The sequence below is a fragment of the Syngnathus leptorhynchus genome, chromosome 6 (genome assembly GCF_054491065.1).
Source record: "Syngnathus leptorhynchus isolate UIUO chromosome 6, UIUO_Slep, whole genome shotgun sequence".
NCBI classification, from domain to species: Eukaryota; Metazoa; Chordata; class Actinopteri; order Syngnathiformes; family Syngnathidae; genus Syngnathus; species Syngnathus leptorhynchus.
Window position 1 is genome coordinate 3,957,541 of NC_141200.1, and position 22,385 is coordinate 3,979,925.

General features: G+C 43.0%; 1 protein-coding gene across 1 annotated transcript in view; it reads left to right on the forward strand.

Annotated features, from left to right (window-relative positions):
* tmtc3 (transmembrane O-mannosyltransferase targeting cadherins 3) overlaps positions 1 to 13,461 on the forward strand; it is a 31,653-nt gene extending 18,192 nt beyond the window's left edge. Inside the window, exons 4-16 of the mRNA XM_085915466.1 lie at positions 38 to 251; positions 333 to 551; positions 2,200 to 2,299; positions 2,856 to 2,971; positions 3,141 to 3,313; positions 3,932 to 4,184; positions 4,639 to 4,787; positions 6,085 to 6,205; positions 6,269 to 6,380; positions 6,450 to 6,553; positions 6,616 to 6,785; positions 7,009 to 7,235; positions 8,993 to 13,461. Of these exons, the coding sequence (XP_085771592.1) occupies positions 63 to 251; positions 333 to 551; positions 2,200 to 2,299; positions 2,856 to 2,971; positions 3,141 to 3,313; positions 3,932 to 4,184; positions 4,639 to 4,787; positions 6,085 to 6,205; positions 6,269 to 6,380; positions 6,450 to 6,553; positions 6,616 to 6,785; positions 7,009 to 7,235; positions 8,993 to 9,771 (2,712 nt within the window). The 5' untranslated portion in view covers positions 38 to 62 and the 3' untranslated portion in view covers positions 9,772 to 13,461. The remainder of the gene's footprint in view (positions 1 to 37; positions 252 to 332; positions 552 to 2,199; positions 2,300 to 2,855; positions 2,972 to 3,140; positions 3,314 to 3,931; positions 4,185 to 4,638; positions 4,788 to 6,084; positions 6,206 to 6,268; positions 6,381 to 6,449; positions 6,554 to 6,615; positions 6,786 to 7,008; positions 7,236 to 8,992) is intronic.
* The last annotated feature ends 8,924 nt before the right edge of the window (positions 13,462 to 22,385 follow it).

Genomic DNA, 22,385 nt, shown 5'->3' on the forward strand with positions numbered 1-22,385 from the left:
CCTATTCAACCAAAACGACTTCTGTTTTCCCGCACAGCAATCCATGACGGCGTCGCTGCGCCATGGCTGCCGTCTCCTGGAAAGAAGCGCTGCTGCTTACTGTTCTGGTGGTGGCGTGCTATTGGAACAGCCTGTCGTGCGGCTTCGTGTTTGACGATGTCTCAGCCATCCTCGACAACAAGGACCTGCGGCCTGCCACGCCGTTGAAGAATCTCTTCCTCAACGACTTTTGGGGTACACCTATGTCAGAGGTACATCGATTCCCATACGGCCATATCACCCAGACCTAAATAAAGCAAAAGTACTCTACATGTTTTGTCTCCCCCTTTCAGGAACGCAGCCACAAGTCCTACCGGCCGCTAACGGTGCTCACCTTCCGCCTCAACTACCTGCTGAGCGAGCTGAACCCGGCCTCCTACCACCTGTTCAATGTGATGCTACATGCCGCCTCTTGCTTGATCTTCTTGCGTGTATGCCGCCTCTTTCTGGATTCCACATCCGGCCTGGTGGCGGCGCTGCTCTTTGCCGTGCACCCCATCCACACAGAAGCCGTGAGTTGTTCTCAATATTTCAATATTAGCTCGCCCTAGCAAACTCGCTGGTTATTTCATTTTGATCCACTACATACAGCCGTCTTTAACGTTGCTTGTCCTTGGCTCAAATGTCGTTAGCTGAACTTGGTCTCTTAAAAGTCACGTGAAAACCGTCATTCAAGCTCAAGCACCGCTTTCACTCGTAACCTAAAGCCTTCAGTCGACTGTTTTAACACGGGAGGGATTGTTCACCTGTAAAGGGGGGGTGGTCTGTGTTCAGCCCACCTCCCAGTAATTAGGACTTGTAATTGATCCTGTCCTACATAGACCCGCATACTCAAACAAATGAAAGCAAATCTTTTGCTCCCTCCTTCAATGTCAACCAATTTGCCTGACAAACCTTGAGTGAGACGGTTTATCGTTGTCTAGCATCTCCCTAAAAAGGATCATTTGTTCCTTGTGATAGGCAGACGGCACAATGCTCGCTTTGTGCGTCATTATCCGCAATATCATTTTATCCCGACCGGCCCCTGTGCTTGGGCTGTTTTTGTTTTTGGCGAACCAAATGACTATTGAATCTAAACCCATTAAATATATGACATAATAAGCTTTGTTGTTGTTGTTTTGGGAGGATTAGACAGTTCTCACTGTTCCACTTAAATCTAATGATGTCATTAGAGCACATTCAAATTTTTGCTGACTCTCAAAACAAAACCAGACCTTTGTAATTAGTACCAAGTAATTCAAGTGCCTTTTTTCTCTTGGAATAATCAAAGGGCCTAGACACACCAAAGCAGACAGTTTTTTTTTTTTTTTTTTTTTAATTTATTTAAGGGACATGACGTGACGTTAATCACAGCTTTCGACAATGACTTGATTTGACCAGACTTGACATTTGGACACGATACCAACTTCAAAGTTAAGAATATTTTCATATTGATTTTCATGGGGCTGGTGTGATTCACATTTACAATAGTGCCTTTCTTTTTCATCTCAGTCTTAAGTCTGTGTTTTGGCTGTAAAACAAGACTTATTTTGGTATCAAAAAGAAAGCATTGCCCGAGAGAAGGAAAAACAAAAGGCAAAACTTGTTATTTTTAGCAGAGAAACTAAATTGAAATCTAGCATGCTTTTCAGGCTCATTTTTAATGAAACGTCATTGCACGAGTCTTTTTTTATGCCTAAAAATAAAAAAGAAAGCAAGAGGCATTAAAAGCCACTATCATGTGATGCGTCCCGCTCCATACTGGCACGTCCACATGAGGGCACTCAATGTCTCGCCTTGCTGCTGTCGCGACAATGTTGTCCCTCACAACATTTCATCTTGGTGTCCAAAGATAAATCTGCTCATTACTCACTCGGAAGGCTTTGATGTGACCAGAGGAAGCAGCCTTTGTTTTCATATTTTCCATCATCATATTTCATGTTTTTCCTCCCCAAGTGAAACATTCCTTTTATATTACGCAGCCGGTCAAACTGTTTATCAAAGTCGGCATGGCTATTGTGATTGACACCTGACGCTCACTTCTCTATATTTCCATACACGTTTTTTGGCATTAGTTATAAACGCCTCCAACACTCCCCGCCGTTGTCTTTTAACTTCACATGAGGTATTACTTGAGAAAACCGCTGACAGAGCACATAATACAATATTTTACCCCACTAGGTGACGGGGGTGGTTGGAAGAGCCGAACTCTTGTCGTCAATCTTCCTCCTGGCTGCTTTCTTAGCCTACACCAAATCGACCGGCGCCGACCACTCCATAGGTGAGATTCCCCCCCCCCCCACACACACACACACACACACTCTTTAGCACCTCGGTCCGGGAGACGTCTTCAAATTTTGTCTATATGGCACTTTGCATCTTTTTATATTTGCATGACTGTAAAGAATTTGAAATATACTGCTTAGTAGTATATTAAGTTTAATTAGTTCCGTGACCAAGATTATATAGCTCAGTTTACTTGAGTGTCACATCAATTTTCCACATTAAAATGAAAATTGAAAAAAAACATGATTCCACCCCCCCCCCCCCCCCCAGCAAAGCCACAAACCCTAACCCGTATAGGCTTTGTCAGATTACATCGCTCTTGTGTATCGACTGTCATCAGCTCACATGGCGCGCTTATTGAAGAGCTTTTATTACATTATAGAAATCCTTAACAGCCCTTTAGTTATTAAGATCCTTTATCAGAAAAATTTCCAAAGCATTTTGAGCACAAGACCCAAACAACACAATTCAAGGAAGGGGGGAGAAGATGTCACTGTATTTGCCGTCCTTTGCGCTCTTGTTACCTAACTTGTCTGTTTTTTGCTTTTTAGTGTGGGCGCCCATCGGTCTGACAGTCATACTGGTGGCGGCGGCGACACTGTGCAAAGAGCAGGGAATCACCGTGGTCGGCATCTGCTGCGTATACGAGGTGTTTGTGGCCCAACGGGTAAGGAAGGCCTCAAGGAAAGTGAATCAAAGAAAGATTTTTCGTATTTCACCATGGCTGCAAGTGTAGCAAAGCACTCTACATATAACCATTCTTATACTTCACAGTTGACTAAACAAACAACTTCATGAATGATTTCAATGGAAATCTCTTCTCTCCAATCTGCCAGTTTACTTTACCGGCGCTTCTGGACACACTGAAGCAGGCTTTGCGGGGCAAAGGCGCCTTTCCCTACGCTGTCCTCCAAATGTTGTTGAAGCTCATCGTGCTGGTCATCAGCACGCTGCTACTCGTCATAGTGCGTGTCCAGGTCATCCAGTCGCAGTTGCCCATCTTCACCCGGTAGGCTGGATTCTAAACCCAAGTTTTTTTTTTGGTCTTTATTGAGCCCCCATGGCATGTTAGATATGACCTTAGAAAAATTTCACAGCAGACCAGCAAACGATATGCAGTGACATCACGGACGTCAGTTGGGTCAATATGGATGCATGCTGCTGCCAAACCTGTGTGCAGTTGCACCGTCAAAGATAAAAAAGCTCGCCATGCACAAAGATGCGGCACTTGAGATACCACAGCATCAAGTCTGGGAAGTGGTTGCTTGTAATCCTTTTTGATGTCATCCCTCATGTTGCTGACCTGTCATCTTGTGGCTGTTTGAAAAACTTTGTCTGCTCTTTTGCCAGCCATCGAATCGGCCATCTCTCCGATAAAATTCCTCAAGGGTTCGCCCGACAAGTGCTAAGACGATAATCCTCAAACTGTCTTCAGGTTCCTAGGGGGCCAGAATTCTTAGGATAAAGCAGGACGAGCCATAACACAGGAACTTGAACTAAGAGGGCAGGATTAGGATTAACGTGGCGCAAACCCAAACATGTTTTTTCAGCCACATGTCAAAAATACTTCTGGGTTCCCGAGATCTCCCGCATGACACCCAGGACATAACAACTGCGACTTTTTCAGGTTTGACAACCCGGCGGCCGTCAGCCCGACGCCAACCCGCCAGTTGACCTTCAACTACCTGCTGCCCGTCAACGCTTGGCTATTGCTCAACCCATCCGAGTTGTGCTGCGACTGGACCATGGGCACCATCCCCTTGGTGGAGTCGGCTCTGGACCAGCGCAACCTGGCCACGCTGCTTTTCTACATCCTTCTGGGCCTGCTGGCGTACCGCAGCATCACCTGCTCGCGCAGCTCTGCTAAGACGGTCGTCATGGTGAGGCGGACCACCACGCTCACAGATGTGGGCTCGCTCAACTGTTTTGTGCCTCCATGTTTAAGCCACATTTGTGCTCGACGTTAGTATAATTTACAGACAACCCCTTCAAGCCATCCCAAAAACATGCCTCCCCATCTGCAATTGAATAAACACTCACGTTTCATCCCAGCCGGTTACATAAATGTGCCATATTAGGTTAAGGTTTTGAAAATGTTGGCGTGCCAATAAAAGCACCACGCTGAAATTTAATTAAAGGCGTTGCGCAACAAGCCCTTCCCCTCGACTGTCGGCAAACATTTTCTCAGAACGCAAACAAGAACAAAAGATTAACTTTAGTGGGGACTCGAGTCTACAATGCGTTGTTTTTGGAAAAAATGTTGCGCAACCTTCCCATCAGGAGATGGCGCATCAAACTCTAGCAGCTCACATTCCTCATCCCGTCTCTTTCCAGGCCTTGTCTTTGATCGTCCTGCCCTTCATTCCCGCCTCCAACCTTTTCTTCCCGGTGGGTTTTGTTGTGGCCGAGAGGGTCCTCTATGTCCCCAGCATGGGCTTCTGCGTGCTGGTTGCGCACGGATTCAAGGTGCTCTCACACAAAGGGTAAGCGGATGGATGGGATGTTGCATAAAGACTATCGGCCATTTTGAATTAGTGCAGTTTTTCTGGATTTGATGATCCACCATGACTGGACATATGAAAGATCTTCCAGAACGCCTGCCCGAAAATAGACAGAAAGTTGGCCAATTTGCTTTGACGGTGCAGTTTATGGGCCAGCAATTTCCTCACTATCGCGCAACAAAATATTTTCCCCTCCCGCATCATCCATCGACGTGACGTTTGGTGGAATGGAATCCTTTTAAACCACACGCCAGTGGAACAAAGTGCAAGCGTCGTGAATGTTGTCCTTAACTTAGCCGACGGCATTTCGATGCTCTGCGTTCCGTCGTGACCCTCCTGGATGAGTTGTCGCTGTGCTGCCTGTAGGCTGCCTGCTCACCACTGATTCATGTTTTCTCCATTTGTGCCAAATTTGTTCTCACCGTGAAAGCTTTTGAAATTTCTTCTCATGTTTCTTTGGGTCGTGAAATTTTGGAACAACTTTTCCCTGACTTGTATTTTGGCCGCCAGGTTATATTTGGGCATTTTTTGGGATTGAGAAGATGTGGTTAAAAGAAGAAGAAAAAAAAAAAAAGAAAATTCACTTTCCCAAAAATGAGAATAGCCACAATGAAGTCACAAAAAAAAAAAACACTTTCCCATAAATGAAAATAACCACAATGAAGTCACTATTTAAAAAACAGCATTTTATGTTTGCTTCAATTTTCTTTGTATTCCCTTTCAATTTGTTTGAATTTAACACGTGGGGGGAAAAAATAATTTTTGAAGGTGGCAAATCAGTTGTCATGGTGCTTTATATTGATATCTATATTCAAATAGGTCAGACACAGCATGTGAGGTTTCCAGCTCATGTGGAACGTGGCAGACAAGATCAAATGACGAAGGAAAGACATTGACCCTATTTAACTTCATGTTCCTCTAATTTGAACTGCATTCCATCATTTAAGTCCTCTGTTGTCCGCAATGAAGGGAGCAAGTCGCGACTCTGAAATCCCTAATCAAATAATCTAATTTTGAAAGCAGGTCCACTGTATTTGAGAGACTGGTGCACTTTTCTTCTCTTGTTTGTGGAACATTTCCATGACTGAAACATTCTAAAAGACTTTTTTTTATATAGCTATAAATGTCTGAAAAGCTAACAGAGAGGTCTCTCAGAATCGAATATGCGGTTTTTGTACAGAAACTCTGTCTTCATCGAGAACATGCTTGTTAAGATTATTTGTGCGGTTGATGAAAGGAAGAAGTGTTTCCCTAGATCAATAATTACTTTATTTTGAAGGTACCTGAAGAAAATTTCATGGCTGATGGTTGGCGTCCTGCTGACCACGCATGCCGTCAAGACCTTCAACAGGAACTGGGACTGGGAGTCGGAATATACGCTCTTCATGTCGGCTCTGAAGGTGGGATGGCCCGGATGACGATGAAGCCTTCTTGATTGAGCAAAGTGTTTTGGATTTTTGCAGGTGAACAAGAACAACGCCAAGCTGTGGAACAATGTCGGCCACGCGCTGGAGAACCAGAACAATTACAGCAGAGCGCTGCGCTATTTTCTGCAGGCCACCTCCGTACAGCCGGGTAAGTCGCCGCTAACTATTTGTGTAATGTGCCACCGGAACTCCATATGAATTTACATTATCATCTCAGATGATATCGGCGCCCACATGAACGTCGGGAGAACCTACAAAAACTTGAACAAGTCCAAAGAGGCCGAAGACGCCTATTTAGTTGCCAAGTCCCTCATGCCTCAGGTAAGCCAGGCACATCCTACAACTCGGATGGAGAAAAGTTGAATTTGGTCTTGTCTCGGCAGATTATTCCCGGTAAAAAATATGCGACGCGTGTGGCCCCCAACCATCTCAACGTCTACATCAACTTGGCCAATCTGATTCGTTCTAATGAGTCGCGACTGGAGGAAGCCGACCAGCTGTATCGACAGGCCATCAGCATGAGGCCCGACTTCAAGCAGGCGTACATCAGCAGGCAAGTCTTTGCAGATGGCGGGCCCTGGGTGGAGCCATATCAAAACACTACAAAAATAATAAATAAATACATTAAATTAAATGTAAATAAATAAATAAATACGACTAGCTACAACTGTAAAAAAAAGTCATCTGAAATTAGTTCCTCTGAAAAATAACGTTCATAAATATGGTATTTAAGTTTATTCTGGTAAGACCGAATGAACACTTTCTCGTGTTGCCAGAGGGGAGTTGCTGTTACAAATGAACAAGCTCACTGAGGCGCGTGACGCGTATCTGCGCGCGCTGGAGCTGGACGAGGCCAACGCCGACCTGTGGTACAACCTAGCCATTGTCCACATCGAAATGAAGGAGCCGTCGGAGGCGTTGCGCAACTTCGAGCAGGCGCTGCAACTAAGCCCGCGCCACAAGCTGGCGCTCTTCAATTCAGCCCTCCTCATGCAGGAGTCAGGTGAGATCTCTTCTTTTGTTTCCCACCAATGCAGATATGCATTGAATTGCATTTCAGTACCAAAACAGTAGAGAAAAAGAAAATATCTTTGGCCATAAAAGAAGACAGCAAAAGTGCCATTTGAGCACTAGTCGTCCACAGTCCACAGCAATAACAGCATGAGAAACCATATCACAACACCACACACCTGAAACATTTGATTATTTACCATCCAGATAAATACTCCTTGGAATAAACCGATGGGAATTATTTTGAACCATGCCGCCCGACCAGAAAAACCAGCAGGCGGCGGCACCACCTGCTGCATGCCTACACAATCTGGGCGTTGACGCTAATAATGCGGAACAAGTTTGAATGTACTCTGAACACACGCATCTCTGGCTTTTCTCGTTTGACTGACACATAAAACATTTAACGTGATTTAAGGACTGCACAGCACTGGGTTCTGTAAACTGTGTTGCATTGTGCGGCAGTGACCTGCTAATTCCGGTTTAGTCAGACTGAGGAAGGATTATTGCTGTTGAATTGTGTTTAAACTGCCGCAACAAAGGGAATGAGTCACGAAGATGAAAGGCTGCTTGTTTCCTCGCCGCCACTCTCACCTCATGTTTGCACTCTGATCAGTCAACTGTCACTTAAATAGCTGCTTCTGTTCCCTTCTGACAGAACACTCATATATTATGTTTTTTCCCCCCCCTTGGAATAAGTTGACCTTTTTTCCCTCGTAAAATGACAAGTAAAATACTGCTATTTTTACAATGTTAAGAAAACAAACGATGCGAGCAAAGACTGACTTTTCCATAAAAGAAAAGTGAAATTACTGAGAGAGAAAAAAAGGTCTGCAAATATGTATGTATAATCTTGTTTTGGTAAAAAAAAGTTGCTATTATTATTAATTTTGTTAATCTAGGCCCTCTTCTGTCCCAAATCAAGGTCTCTTTAAAAAATTGTTTTGGAACATAAAAATAATTTTCCTGCAAAAAAACCCCAACCTTTTTACATGAATACTTTTGCCCATGAGAAAAAATAAGACAGCTCTCACTTGTTCCCTTGAAGTTACTTTAATGTTCATCTCTTAACATTTGCATGTTCTAAACAAATCAAACGTCATTCTATAATTGTCACTTTCCTTTGCATGTTTGTCATAGCACTCAAGTGCAATTGAAACGCGGTCAACTGGAGGCTTGTGTGACGCTAAGTGGCCTATTGTTAGCATTGTTAGCGCTCGCTACTCCGGATGACAAGACAGATGACTAATGGTAGTTCAATGAAAGGTTGCTGGCGTGTTCATCGTGTCGTAGCAGTTCACTGAAAGTGAATTTCTCACGCTCAATCTGCTCGATCTGCTTCTGTTGATTTACCGCACATAGGCAAAGCCTTCATTTGTATAAATTGGCGGTGACATAAGAGATGGAAGAATACATGGAAAAAAAAAAATCCCCTTGAAGTATTTCAGTGGCCCAAGACTTTTGAACAACTGGTATATCCATTCATCTGATAAATATGAGGACACCCTGTTCGAATGGTCTTTTTTTTTTTTTTCTTTTAAAACAAATTCCGACACATAAAGTCAATTTTAGCAACACTGCGGTATCGAGGAAAACCTTGAGTAGTGGTTTCTGAAGCTTGTGCGTACGACAAAGCAGCAACCAAGTCATAAGCCATTACTCAAAGTGAAGTTGGGAATTGTGCTAGTCAAGGGAGCCCTGTATAACAACTAAGACTAGTGCCGTTTTGTCCCCCGCCCCGCTCCTCAGGCGAGCCCAAGTTCTGGCCCGAGGCCAACCGCCGCTTCCTAGCTTACGTGGAGGAGGAGCCGGACGACGCAAACGGCTACTTCAACTTGGGCATGCTCGCCATGGACGCGGAGGAGAACGCGGCGGCCGAGCGCTGGATGCACAAAGCCATCGCGCTACAGTCGGGATTCCGCTCGGCGCTCTTCAACTTGGCGCTGCTCTATTCGCAGTCGCAGCGCGAGCTGGACGCGCTGCCCGTGCTGGACGAGCTGCTGCGCCACCACCCGGAGCACATCAAGGGCCTCATCCTTAAAGGCGACATCCTCATGAACCACAAAAAGGACACGGCCGGCGCCAAGGCCTGCTTCCAGCGCATCCTCGAGATGGACCCGGGCAACGTGCAGGGCAAGCACAACCTGTGCGTGGTCTACTTCGAGGAGCGAGACCTGCCGAGGGCCGAGCGCTGCTTGGAGGAGACGCTGGCGCTGGCTCCAAACACGGAGTACGTGCGGCGCCATCTGAACATCGTCAGGGGCAAGATGGCGGCCATGAGCGCGGCCGGCCAGCCCCTGGTGGAGGAAGAGAAGCCAGCAACGGCGGAGGAGGAAAGGCGGAGTCCCCGCGGTGAGAAGAATGCGTGGAAATCCTCCACAGAACCCGACCACTCAGAGCTGGATGCGGGCCAGCCCGACACACAGACTAAGTCCAAGTCCGTCGGGAAGGCGGGCAACATCGAGCAGAAGCGTGCTGCCGCCTTGAAGAGGCTGGAGGAGATTGAACGCATTTTAAGCGGAGATTGACCACAATTTTTTGCCTTTTTTTTTTAAGAGCTCTGACTATTTTTTACACAGAACATTTTTTTAAAATGACTTTTCTCCCTTATTATTCACCTTTTTGGGGGGGGGGGATTGGAAGTGAGCACTGCTGCAAATAGCAATCGATGCCCTCCAATTCTTACATAATAGTTTGCACCACAAATATGAACGACCATCCCACAACACCTAAATACCATTTCAAATTGAAAAAAAATAGTGAGAAGCGAAGCGGCAATGGAGTCTACTTAAGTTTAAAAGGGAAACATGGAATGTCGTTAAGGGGAAATACAAGTTGATGCCTGTTCAAGTGTTTGAGGACCACAATGCGAAGAGGTGTGTGCACCAAACAAATTAAGCTGAAGTGCAGCTGTTACCTGTATTCATTTCTGGGCACAAATAGCGTCCGCTCGTAAATCACGGAAAATTCATCACGCAGATTTAGTTTTATGGCAAGTTGTAAACTTCACTGCCATGCTTAGCCCACATTTCAGAAAAAGTTTTTTGCACCTCAACTGCACCTCATGAAGGTGTCAGTCAGCATAGGCGGTCAAGAAGAAGCACAAGTTAGTGTTTAACCTCTGGATGTTGTTTTGTTGCCACGTGACCCATTTTCTGCACACACTCTTAAGTGGCAGCACAATTCCAGGAAGTGACCACGAGAACGAGGATGATGAAGGCCCCACCCCTGAAATGGAGCAAAACATCCTCGGCCTGGTCACCGCCCGCTAATCTGTATTGATCTCCCGCCGCGTTTCCTGCCTTCCCGTCGTTGCCATTAGCGCTATTGTTGCCGCTCGTGCTAAGCTAACGCTAATCGACGGCCACGTCAGCCCCTCCGCCCCCACCGTGCAATACAATGCGTGTGCAACACTGTCCGTTTATTAGCAGCCCCGAAAGTATTCAAGAGATTGATTATTTATTCTTGTTTTTGTATGCAAACTAACTGCATCACTTGTGTGTAATCACTGTCGCTGTTCAAACAAAAAACGGTACGATTATTTTCTGCCTGCCAAGTGACTGTTTTTTGTTGGGTTTTTTTTTTCTAATTTTTTTGTGATTCATTTACATTGGTGGTGGTTCAATAAAATGAGACAACAGGTTGACTTCTCCTCTTGTGTTGTATATTACGTATTTTTAAGTAGGACTTATTTGATGTGCACAAGTCTCACTTGGAACTAATAAGTAAATTTTGAAATCCCCCGACAATAGATCTTAATGTGAGCCATTATACTTGAGTGATTTTTTTTTTTTTTTGTCTTATGTTGGTGCAGTGATTTATTATTTTTTTGTCTTATGTTGGTGTGTGTCTTATCTTTTTGTCAGTCATGGATGTTAACTACCACGGTGACCTCCCCCTCTAAGTTTGTGTGCCTCAAGTAAATCCTAAGTGATTTAACATTTCGCCTCCAGCGAGGCCGATGATAAGCACCGACTGGCATGGGCCTCTTATTTTGCTTTCAATTTTTTTTCGTCCAGCTGCTTTTCATCTTATTTTGACTGTCAATCACATGACCATGGTGTATGCGTAATTCTTCTCGCAGGAGATAATGGAATGACAAGTAGTTCATTCAAACACAAAAGTACAAGCACTGTAAAGTAAACTGTACATAAATCAAATTTTATGTTTTTCATTTTATAAGTGTGAAAGGAACGTAAGCATAGTTGGTCTTGAGAGGTAAACTGTGTTAATGACAATAATGGCACGTTTGAATATTAATATTCAGTCACAAAAATGATATTGAAATAAAAAAAAAAAAAAAAGCAAATTGATATAAAGTGTTGTACTTAACGAATTAAAAAAAATCGAATCAAAGCCACTTGACCACAGTTGTTATTGCGCTTATGTCACAGTGACCACCAAGTGTTAAACATGTGAGTCAAAAGTATGAAAGACATTTTCGGATTGTTTGAAAGTTGTATTTATTGTTGGTTTTGCCTGGCAACCCGAGGGAGGTCTGATGAAAGGCACATTGAAGAACGCAGATGGTCAACATACATCAACGCAACTTTGACCGCACGTCAACAGACTGCCTTCTTTCTGAGCTTTGAGCAAACGCGACCCTTTAAGATGACGCCTGGCGAGTTCGGTCAAAGCTCAGGCGTTAAACGTAACACCAGCGCGCTAAAAAAAAAAAAAAAAAAAAGCCGACTGATCGCGCCACTTGGCAAACGCTAGATTTTCTGACAGGATAACCCCGATATGTGTCATGTCTTGTTGCTGTAAAGCCTTTATTACACTTTGTATTACTCCCTAAACTCTTAAGAACACTCAAATCCCCAAAAACTAGAACCTTAAGTCCACCCAGGTCCCTAAATATCAGGTCTCCAATATCAACCAAGTTTCAAGCAGTTGAAACCAACTAGGTCCTTACAAGCCAGGTCCTTAGGAGTAGCTAAGATACCAGAAAAGTATTCCTTAAGACCACCCAGGTCCCATAATGCCCAAAGGTTCTTGAGACCATCAAAGTCATTGAACTCCAGGTCCTTCGAACCAAGACACCAGAAAAGTAGTCCTTAGGACCATCCAGGTCCCATAATGCCCAAAGGTTCTTGAGTCATTGAACTCCAGGTCCTTAAAACCAACAAAGTCCCTTGAAAGCCAAGCCACCAGATCCTCAAATATCAGGTTCCTAGGTCCCATCAATTCTCAGAAAGGCAATTTCTGAAGACAATCCCGCTCCCTAAATCCACATCCTGCTAAGTGCTTAAGAGAACAACCCATGCTGTGGTGCAAGATGTTGTTTTCTTTCCAGTGAGTTTCACACAAGGTTCACACAAATGAAAGTATTTGTCTTTGGGGCAAAAAATGTCAGCAAAGCTTGGGAGGTGGTGCGCCCTCTTTTTTTTTTTTTTGTCATACATCTGCAACATTCCAAACTCCAAAGTTCACACTTTTCACATACATTTTACACAGTGTAACTTGTAGTTACTCTCCTGGTTGTGTTGTCATTTACAGAATGTTGTTACTATGGTTTGGTTGTTAAGTTATTTGGGTTGCTTTTTGTATTTATTGCTGTAGGTGTGTTGTGTTACTACATCAGTTACTACCGTAGTTGTGTGGCTAACTTTGGTCAGACTCATTATTTTGTCATTTGAAATGTCATTCATTGATCAAGCAGTTTCCAACGTCACCGTAAATGAAAGCCCTTCGAATTAGAGAAAATGAATTATTAGGTTTTAATTTTTTTTTTCCCAGTTGTCTATGCCAAAGCAAATCTTACTGATTAAAAAAAAAAAAAAAGACAGAATGAAATCAATACAATACAGATACCATTTGTTGACATGGTATCCCGGGGTGAAAGTTCACTCAAGTACGATCTTAGTTGATGTTCCTGCCTGCTGATTGTCAGTGCCAAGCCGCGCAATTTGTATGAATTCTCAGCGTGGAACGGTCCGGGCATGTTTTAGGGAAATTTGATTCGGTGCTAAAATGTTTTCAATAACATTTTTGGATTGCAGTTGCGTGGATGGAAAATGAGAAGAACACACATGTCTGCCAAATAACAAGAGCTGGAGGCAGCGAATGAGTAAAATGAAGTAGCATCCTAAATATTTCCTTTTCCCTTGAAGGCATGTCAAACATGTCAGCTCTGCAATAAAATCAAACTTTTCATTATTGGATGAAAGCATTTCAATTGCTACGTAATACAGGGGATTCTAATTACAGGTTGTATTTTCTTTGGCAGTGGGTATTCCGCGGAACTTCCAGATTTCAAACGTTGAAAGACTCCTTTCTGTATTGTTCTTAAAGATTCGGAGCGGCGACCACCCTCTTGGCGCTTAGGCTAGCTGATGGCTAACTGCCAATTAGTAACGAGCGCCTCGTCCCACGTCCTTTGACGGTCTGTTGCCGTCATCGGGGTTTGACTGCTTTGGACTGGCTGCGGCTCAGGACATGTTTTCAAGAAGCTCCTGGCTTGTTGCTTAGGAAGTTGCAAAATGTGTTTACAAACATATTTCCCACCACCCACACCGCATTCGGATCGCCAACATTTGTGAGTTACAACTGATGCAGTTTAAAAGATTGTTAAACAAATAACATGGCTCCCGAGGCGAGGTTGAACCCAGAGGTGTCTGAACAAGACTGTTATACTTTTATTCTATCTAAATAAATTCTTCACCTATGGAATGTTCCAAACACATCTGTTTTTTTAAGTACCGTATTCCTCTTTTGTGGACTCTGTCAAATGACACGTTGCAGGCTCCTAGACATTCACGTTGCAGGCTTCTAGACATTGTAGATGATTTCCTCAAGGTAAGGACTTTTCAGATGCCGAGGGACGTTTTTAAAATACCAATTAACATTCACAGTGCCGCACAATTCTTAAGGATGTCATTTTCTTTCCAGGACTGTGTTTTTTGTGGATTACTGCGGTAATAAAAGTCAGGCCATTGTGGGAAAAAAAACATTCCGGTCTCGAGACAATTCAAGGGAATGGCAAATGTGACTGGGCTGTGATTGCTGTGGATGCCCGGCTGGATTTTTAAATTGTCATTATGCGAATAAGAAACCTAATTGTCTGTCGCTAAAATAAATAAAGCTAAACCGGAAAGTTCCATCAAAACTTAAAGGCACTAGCAGATGTATTCACGGCGCTTTGTTCCGTTTTTTCCAATCGCCGCAACGTAGCATTCAATCATAGTACGACTAAGCATATGACGATTTGCAGAACTGACAAGATGTAACTGCCCACACATTTGGCTGACAACTCTTCCAAAACTAAACATTGTGTTTAATAGATCTATTTATTTATGTATTATTATTTCTTTATTTAAAATAATTATTCTTTCTGTTTGTTGGTTTATTTTTTGTTTGTCTGTTGTATGGACTTATATATGGCACTTCAAAGTGTTATCTGTTTTGCTGAATTTTCTTTTTGTTTTGGATGTTCGAAATAAAGATATTAATCAATCAATCAATCAATAGATCTCACAATGCCTGCTTGTAACATTTAACGTTGGATAACATTGATGGAGAGCGAGAGAAATGATCATGGTCAGTATCCCCCTGCTTTGCCAAACACTTGCTTGACACCATGGTTTTCCCCCGAATTTTCTTTTCTCCATTTTGTCTTTTGAATTCTCCGTCTCACCCTTTTTGGCTTCCGTGCTAATTCCGATCTTCTCTTTAGGGTTCTCTATTTATACAGTAAGCCCATGTCATGAGATATTGGTTTCTACCTGTCCATTTATACCAGAGGGTTAGAAAAATGCTGGAGTTTGTACAATCAAAACAACCCCGGTGGGCAATAATATATTCAAACACTCCATCATTTAACAGAGTGTTCTTTGGGATTGCTCCCTCAGCAGGAGTTGGTGATATATAAGCTGGAGGAAAACCACATTGTGGCCACATGCCCCAGTGTGCTGACATCTTTAACAGTTCCATAGCATACTTTAGCTAACATATTTTTCCAAGAGCGACGACGCTTCTCTTACTAATGCGCATAAGAAGGTTTTAAACTAATGCAGATTGTCAATGGAGCTTTGTGAGAGAGATCGATTTGTCCCTCAAAATTTGCCTTCTGGTGTCAAAGGTTGGGTCGATGGAAAGCGGGTATACAAGCTCGACTGTTCTGGTCTGGTGGACTGATTTTGTGGATAGCAAAGTTACAGATGGGAATTCTTTTTTTCTCCTCGTTATTTTCCGATGATTCCGTTTTTTTTTGTCAGGGTTGTCCATTTCTTTGGGTCGTTCCTGAGATAGTTTAGTCATAGGTCGGCGAGACATTCATATGAGGGCGAGACGTATCCGTAAATAATCATCACTCGCCGATGTGGACTGCGTGTTTGTCTCACTGTGTCTGAATCCAAACAAACATGTTAGCAATATGATTGATATGACCAACATGTCTCACTGTGACTAATGTTGCTGTGTTTTCGAATTCTTTTGTTTCAAGAAATGCGTGTCAATTAAAAACAAATGTTCACGTCGACGTTCTCATCTTCATGTGTGTGTGTGTGTGTGTCTGTTTCTGCGAACATGTGCTGCAAAGAGCACATGTGTTTGGAATTAGCCTCCTGTTCATCTTCGCATTTGATACTCCATTTTTTGTGTGGCCTTCAGCGAAAGACTGCGTCCATGTGGGAAGAGGCGGTACTACCAAATAATTAGACGTGCTGATTGGACGCCAGTCATATGCATCTGGTTCAGGATTAGCGAGTGCCAGCGATTCAGACATTTGCAAATATGAAACATCATTGGATCCATTCATCCCTGTGGGATATATTTGTCACTCGCACGCCACATATGACACATTCACTTTATCCTTGTCATACGAGGCGTGTCACTAAAGATACATTTTAAACCATTATCAACAAGTACTACTCTTTGAAAATCATCTCGAGGGAATGTTCCGGGTTCCTCTGCTGCCGTTTTGAAGTTTTTCACGTCAAAAGAAATCAACTTGATGACCCTCTTGAGCCTGGGAATAAACCGGGGACTGACCGGGAACTGTCAGATGCTCATGGTGATAATACCAGGCGTGCTGTTATGGAGAGAACTCATCGTTTGGCTTTTCTGGCACCGGTATAAGTCGTTCTTTGACAACTTGTTCAATATTGTCAGCTTTAGTCCTCTCTCCATTCATTTTCCTTTGGGGCCGGTGAGGTCCCAAAGCCGTGTCCAGGTCAAGGTGGTATGACACAACACAGACCTGAGACCCCGTGTCTCGTGAGCCCCCCCAGCTCTACTGCAGGCCGTCCAAAGACTGCATGAACGGCGAGTGAGAATCCATCCAGTGACTAGTTGCGGGCAGGTCGCCCGGGAACCCCGCGAAACTCGATTCGGGGCAAGAATACATGTCGAGCAAATTCACCCAAAAATGGAAGACAACACTTTAGCGTCGTGTGTTGCAAACAGAAGCCGACTCCCAGCTGTTTTTAATGACGTAGTACAGGCAAAGCGGTGTGCACATTGAAGCTATCAGTGTCGTAAAAGTATATTTTACGCTAATGCTGCATTTGAAAAGGAACGGTCTTTCTTTTCTTGATTTATCCCCAAACGTGAACGATGCATCGGGCGATGCAGATGCATGCCAGCTACTGTGTTCTCTACTGAACAAGTACTATATGCATGTATTTAGGAGTTATTTATGAGGTTATTTTTGATTTGGTTCCAGGGATTACTATAGTACTATATGCATATATTTAAGAGTTATTTATGAGGTTATTTCTGATTAGGTTCCAGGGATTACGTCGACTAAAAATGGTCCAAATAAGTCCACATGAAAAGAAATGTAGAGACAAGGTCATTAATCAACAGTAGTACACCAGGTGATGTGTTCAAAGCTATTGCGTGTTCATGTATGATATCATGACCTTTACAAAATCTTTGTTGACATTATAATGTTTTATGTAAGTTATCCTAATGATCTGGTTGTCCCACATACGCTCTCCGACTCCCCCGATGGTTGTATGTTTGAGCCTTCGACATTACAATTCCTTCATTTGTATAAAAAAACCAAAAACACTATAATATACATACAATAGAGCAGAAAAAAAAGAAGCTAAGTACGCCATTTTAATCCACTTGTTTAGATTTTGTGTTGACACTAAACCTTGTGGACGGCAGCTCTGAAGAACTGCGCTAAGCTAGCTAGTCATTCACACTTCTAACTCAAGTGTGTCAATATGAAACGAGTGTTTCTTCAAAAAAATGTAGCAAATGTTATTGTTTTTGTAAGCTGCCATCGTGTAGCCCATTTGTATGCCGTAATTGGGAATTAAAAACTGGAAAAAAAATGATTCAGTTGCACAAATGACATAGCTCCAAATATGAACGATGAATCACTAACTAAAATTTACAAATGTTTTGAGTCTTTTGTGCGTTTGCGTAAAGTTGTGCAAGTGCTCATCAATTATATTACTAGTCAGTACTATATCTTTGTCTGAAACTTTGATCAACGATGAAGTTGTTTTTTTTCTAAACGACACTTTTGTCACATTGTCAAGCCAAATAGTCTTTCAAATAAAGACTTGAAAGACCCGACTGTGATGAATTTCAAACAAAAGAACAAACACTGTGTCAGTCAACAAGTTGTTGCCTAATGGATCAAAGTGCTGAGTGGAATTCAGCTTTTGTACTGGTGTTATTGATAGCGGACGCTTCGGAAAAGTAATGAAGTAAATATGTTTAAAAGCGCCCATCTTCTTTTTACATTTGAAGCAAAATTAGATGACAAAAACGCCAGAGGCACATTTGCCACCTTACATTTAACAAAGACTGTTGGAACGTAGCCTGTAGGAAGACTTTTATTATTTACTCATATTTTATTGAATATCAAATAGAACTGAGAGTTTCCAAATAAAAAGTTTTGTTAGCATCAAATACAATTTCAACTCAAAGAGCTCAAAGACACAATGTACGTTACATTGTACATCAAAGACAAATGAAAATTTGCTAACGTACGCTATTTGGAACCATCAGAAACAACATTCAATAAACCTCAAGTCCAAAACATTTTTACTTTCCCACACAACTAACATGTTTTTTGTTAACGTCAATGTCAATTTAGTGTTCTAACAAATTGAACGTTTTTCGAAAACAATATTTTTGTAACATATTTTGGAAAGAAAAATTCAGTGAACCCAAATGTACTACAAGAACATCAACAAAAAAAATCAAAGACAATATACAACGTTTCACAAACCTCACATATGGTAAATATTTTGCAAATATCAAAAACATCGTAACATACAGTGGCCATAAAAAGTCTACACAGCCCTTCTCAAAACCAGAATATTATTTTAAAGTTTTTTTTTTTTTAGCTACAACTAAAGGAGGTGGGGGTTTAGAGAGATGAAGACAAAATGAACACGAGATATTGTAGTTGCACAAATGGGCTGAATAAGAGTCACTATTTGTTGTTTTATTTTTGTCCCCCGCAGGCTTTTCTTTTTTCAACGGAATTAGTCACTAGTATAGATAATATAATTCAACTGGGTCATTTGAGATGCGATGACTCCTTCAAAACTCATTCATTGCCATAACTCCCAGTTACTCCGCATATTTGGCATCGACGCTCGTCAATAACTACGAGAGTCAGAATGTAATTACGCTAATATGGAACAGATTCGAACTAGATTGATGTACGTCGGTCGTCGCATGGCTTCCAAAAGGTTTGGTGCTCAGCTCAGCTCATTGATGATCAGTCAACGAGTCACTTGTCATGCAGACTTCTTGGCACAAGTGCCACTCTGTACAGCCCGTGAAGGATTCTCCCCACTGGCAGCTTTGACTAATCCAAGCGTGGAGCCCTGTTTCAAATGTGGTCATGTGCTAAAATGGTTCACAAACATCACTCAGACAAGTTCACTGTCTGTTTGAAGTCATGTAAAGGCTTTTTTTAGGTGGTTCTTGGTAGGGGGGTTGGTTTGTGAGGTTGGCTCTTGCACATATTAAAAATATATTTTTTTGCCACTTTGGTTTTGTTGTTTGGAGCCTTAGTTCATTCAATTGATCTTGGTCCTTGAGCTTTTGAACACGATTAGTATCTTGTGTTTTTTGGTCAGGAGGTTTTCTGGTTTTGGTTCTTCATCTGTTGCAAGTGGTTTTGATCATTTCCATTAAAGCTGATGTATCTATGTTTGTTTGTTTGTTTGTTTGTTTGTTTATTCTGGGGATTGTTCCGGTTTCGGCTGTTGTTTAGTTTTATGGATTTGGTCATTCGTCCATTGGATGTGTTTTGGTTTTTGTTGGTTAGTTTCAGGTCATTTTGGTTGTTGGTCTGTTACTCGGCTTTCGTCCTTTTGTTCTTTGCAGGTGCTTTTGTTTTGATACAGATGTATTTTGTTTGTGTGTGTGGTTTCTGGTTTGTTTTTTTGTCCGTTGCAGAATGTTTTGTTTCTTTGGTCCTCCTTTTGTCTGTTTTTTTTTTTTTTTTTGCACATGGTTTTGTTGAGCTGTGTTCCAAATCCAGCCATGTGCAATTTCCCAGGCTAAGACATGCGTTCATCCGTGTTGCTTTTCTCGCAAACGTCCTTGTTAATGTTTATATTGGACCGGCCCTCCTACGTTCAAAGCTGCCAAAGAAGAAGAAAAACCTCTTTGCATTTGTACTACAGCCTTCGGGGCATATTAGCAACAAACATATGCGGACAGACACGCTTATTCTCGAGTTTTGGTCTTTTTCCTTGTCATTTTTCACTTAAGGTTCTTGAATTTGATGGGGTTTTGTTGTCAACCGCAGATGGCTTGGTGCTTTTGATCCTTGGTTCATTGTAGGTGGTTTTGATGCTTAGCAGGTGCTTTTAGCCTCTGTTCCATTTTCAAATGGGTTTGGTCCTTGGCACATATTGGTAGTAAAAAGGGGACCAAAGAATTTCCAGTTCATTAAATGTACTATAGAACATGCTGCCGTACGTTTTGTGTTAGCGCCAATCGTCCAGTGCTAAGCTAACACACGGGATTGACGTCAGTTGTGTGACACCTGACAAAGAGCAGGCGTCCCTAATGTCACAACTCTCCATAGGATGCGGCCGCGCTTTTGTTTAGGCGCTCTCCCTTTCAACGCTATCATCTTTCCCTCAATCTTTCGACGTGGGAGTGAAAATGGAAGCGGGCCGGCTTTTCGTCATTCAAAGCAGAGACAAAACAGTGACAACACCCACGCCGCCACCAATAACTTCTTTTTAGACAGAAAACCCGGCTGGGCTTTCATCTTCTCAATCTATTTTTTTTTTTGTGTCACTCATTCACTGCTAACCCTCCCAGTCGCAATTTGTATTTTTGAGCCACCAGCGGACTCCAGCTTATCAAACAACCATTCACATTTGTATTTAAATCCTTTGGTTAGTAACTGACGCTAACAAGCATGTTTGGGGGATAAGGCGGGAGAAAGCAAAGAGTGCCCGTAGAAAAGTATGAAAACTCCAAAACGGGAACTTCTGGTGCTTATCAAATGTACCCAAAGAGGCGACCGGTCTTTTGTTTTTTATGTAGTATGTAACCTGACATTGACGCCTCTGTTGCGGGGGCGAGTTGCTGAGCCGCGTGAAGTGACTCATCGCCGGCCTTGAGTGGAGCTGAAGGGGAGGCGGGGGTCCACTTAGTCACGGTGAGCACGGCTGACCTAGGATCAGATGACGGGGGCCGGACTTGTCGCGCGTGTGCTTGTCGGAGTGATTCATCCAAGTGCCACCAGACGCCTCGCGGCCTTCCGCCCCCCCCCCCCCCCTCCTCTTGTCCCTCACCCCCCCCCCCCTCTCCCACTTGGCCTCCCACGCTGGTGACTTGCCGCCTTTCACTGTGTGCGGCTGTTCTTGTTTAAAACTCAGAAGTCACGTTTTGCTCATCAAATAAGAAAAAAAACAAAACCCCAAAGGTCACCATGGGTGAGGCGATTCACAAAAAGTCACACAAAAATCTGCCATTTTTTGTTTGGGCTCAATTCCAGCTGCACTTTATTTTTTCCAGCAAATTCCAACCACGGACGGACAACCCTAAATGTGCATGAATTTATCTTTTTTGATGCCCCCCCCCCCCCTCCCTCCTGCCCAGCAACTGGGAGGCGGCCCGGCGGACCTTTCACAGGAGTATTACAGCACAGTCCGACGCGGCGATAAGCCTCTTGTTACGGCCTCTCGGGACGGGGCCGTACGGGGGCGGACGGGGGCCGTGTATTCTCCCGTGGCTGCGGGGAAGAGCAGCATAATGGCCAGGACGCATCATCATCGCGGCAAGCTGAGAAGGCCTGACCTGTGACTGCGCTACTGTGCTCATTCCCACACGCCTTCGGCTCGCCGCATAATGACACTTTTTGTCAGACAGAGAGCAGGAGACAGAGAAGGAAAGAGAGAGAGACTGACAGACAGTCAAAGATATTTCATTTGGGCTTTAAACAATATGTCGGCTTCAAATCTTGTCAGAAGAAAGAGGGGAACAACATACAAACCAAATGAACAAACAACCGACGACATCGGTTATTACGATTTATCCAGTGGCAATTTGAAAATTGGATTGGAAAATAAACCGCAACAAGGGACTTCTAGCATCATAGTCAAAAAAATAAAAAGAAATATTTTTAGCTTCTCGGAAATTTACGATTAATCTCCCAAAAAGCAAATAGGTACATTTTCTAAAAAAAAATCTACTCTTACCTCCTTAGGTTATCCAAAATTCTATTTCAAGCATTATGTCTAACAGCATTGTCATGTAAGAATGACAAAAGAAACAGATAAGTGTTTTTCCCCATCAAGTTCTTACAATGTCTCATCGTAATAATGACGAATTTTGCAAGCTTGTCCTGACTTAAACCTTGGAACAATGCAATCCGTATCATCACAGCTGTGACTGCAAAGAAAAAACTTTGGAGATAATCATCATATCATCCATCAATCACCACATCTGACGACGGAAGTGAAATGTAAAGGTTATAGATGAGATTAACCGCCATAATTTGTTAATACCAAACAGACCACCGAACACACACCCGTGAATCTCCAGATGCCACGCCCTGAACCATGTTGTGGAGCACAACTGTCATACTTTTGATTGGCATGTGACTAATGACACTTCCGTCTAAAGTATTTTGGCCCAGAGCAAATGTTTGAACGGGGTGAGTTTGTGAATGTTCTGAGGGAGAAATATGCCAATGAGC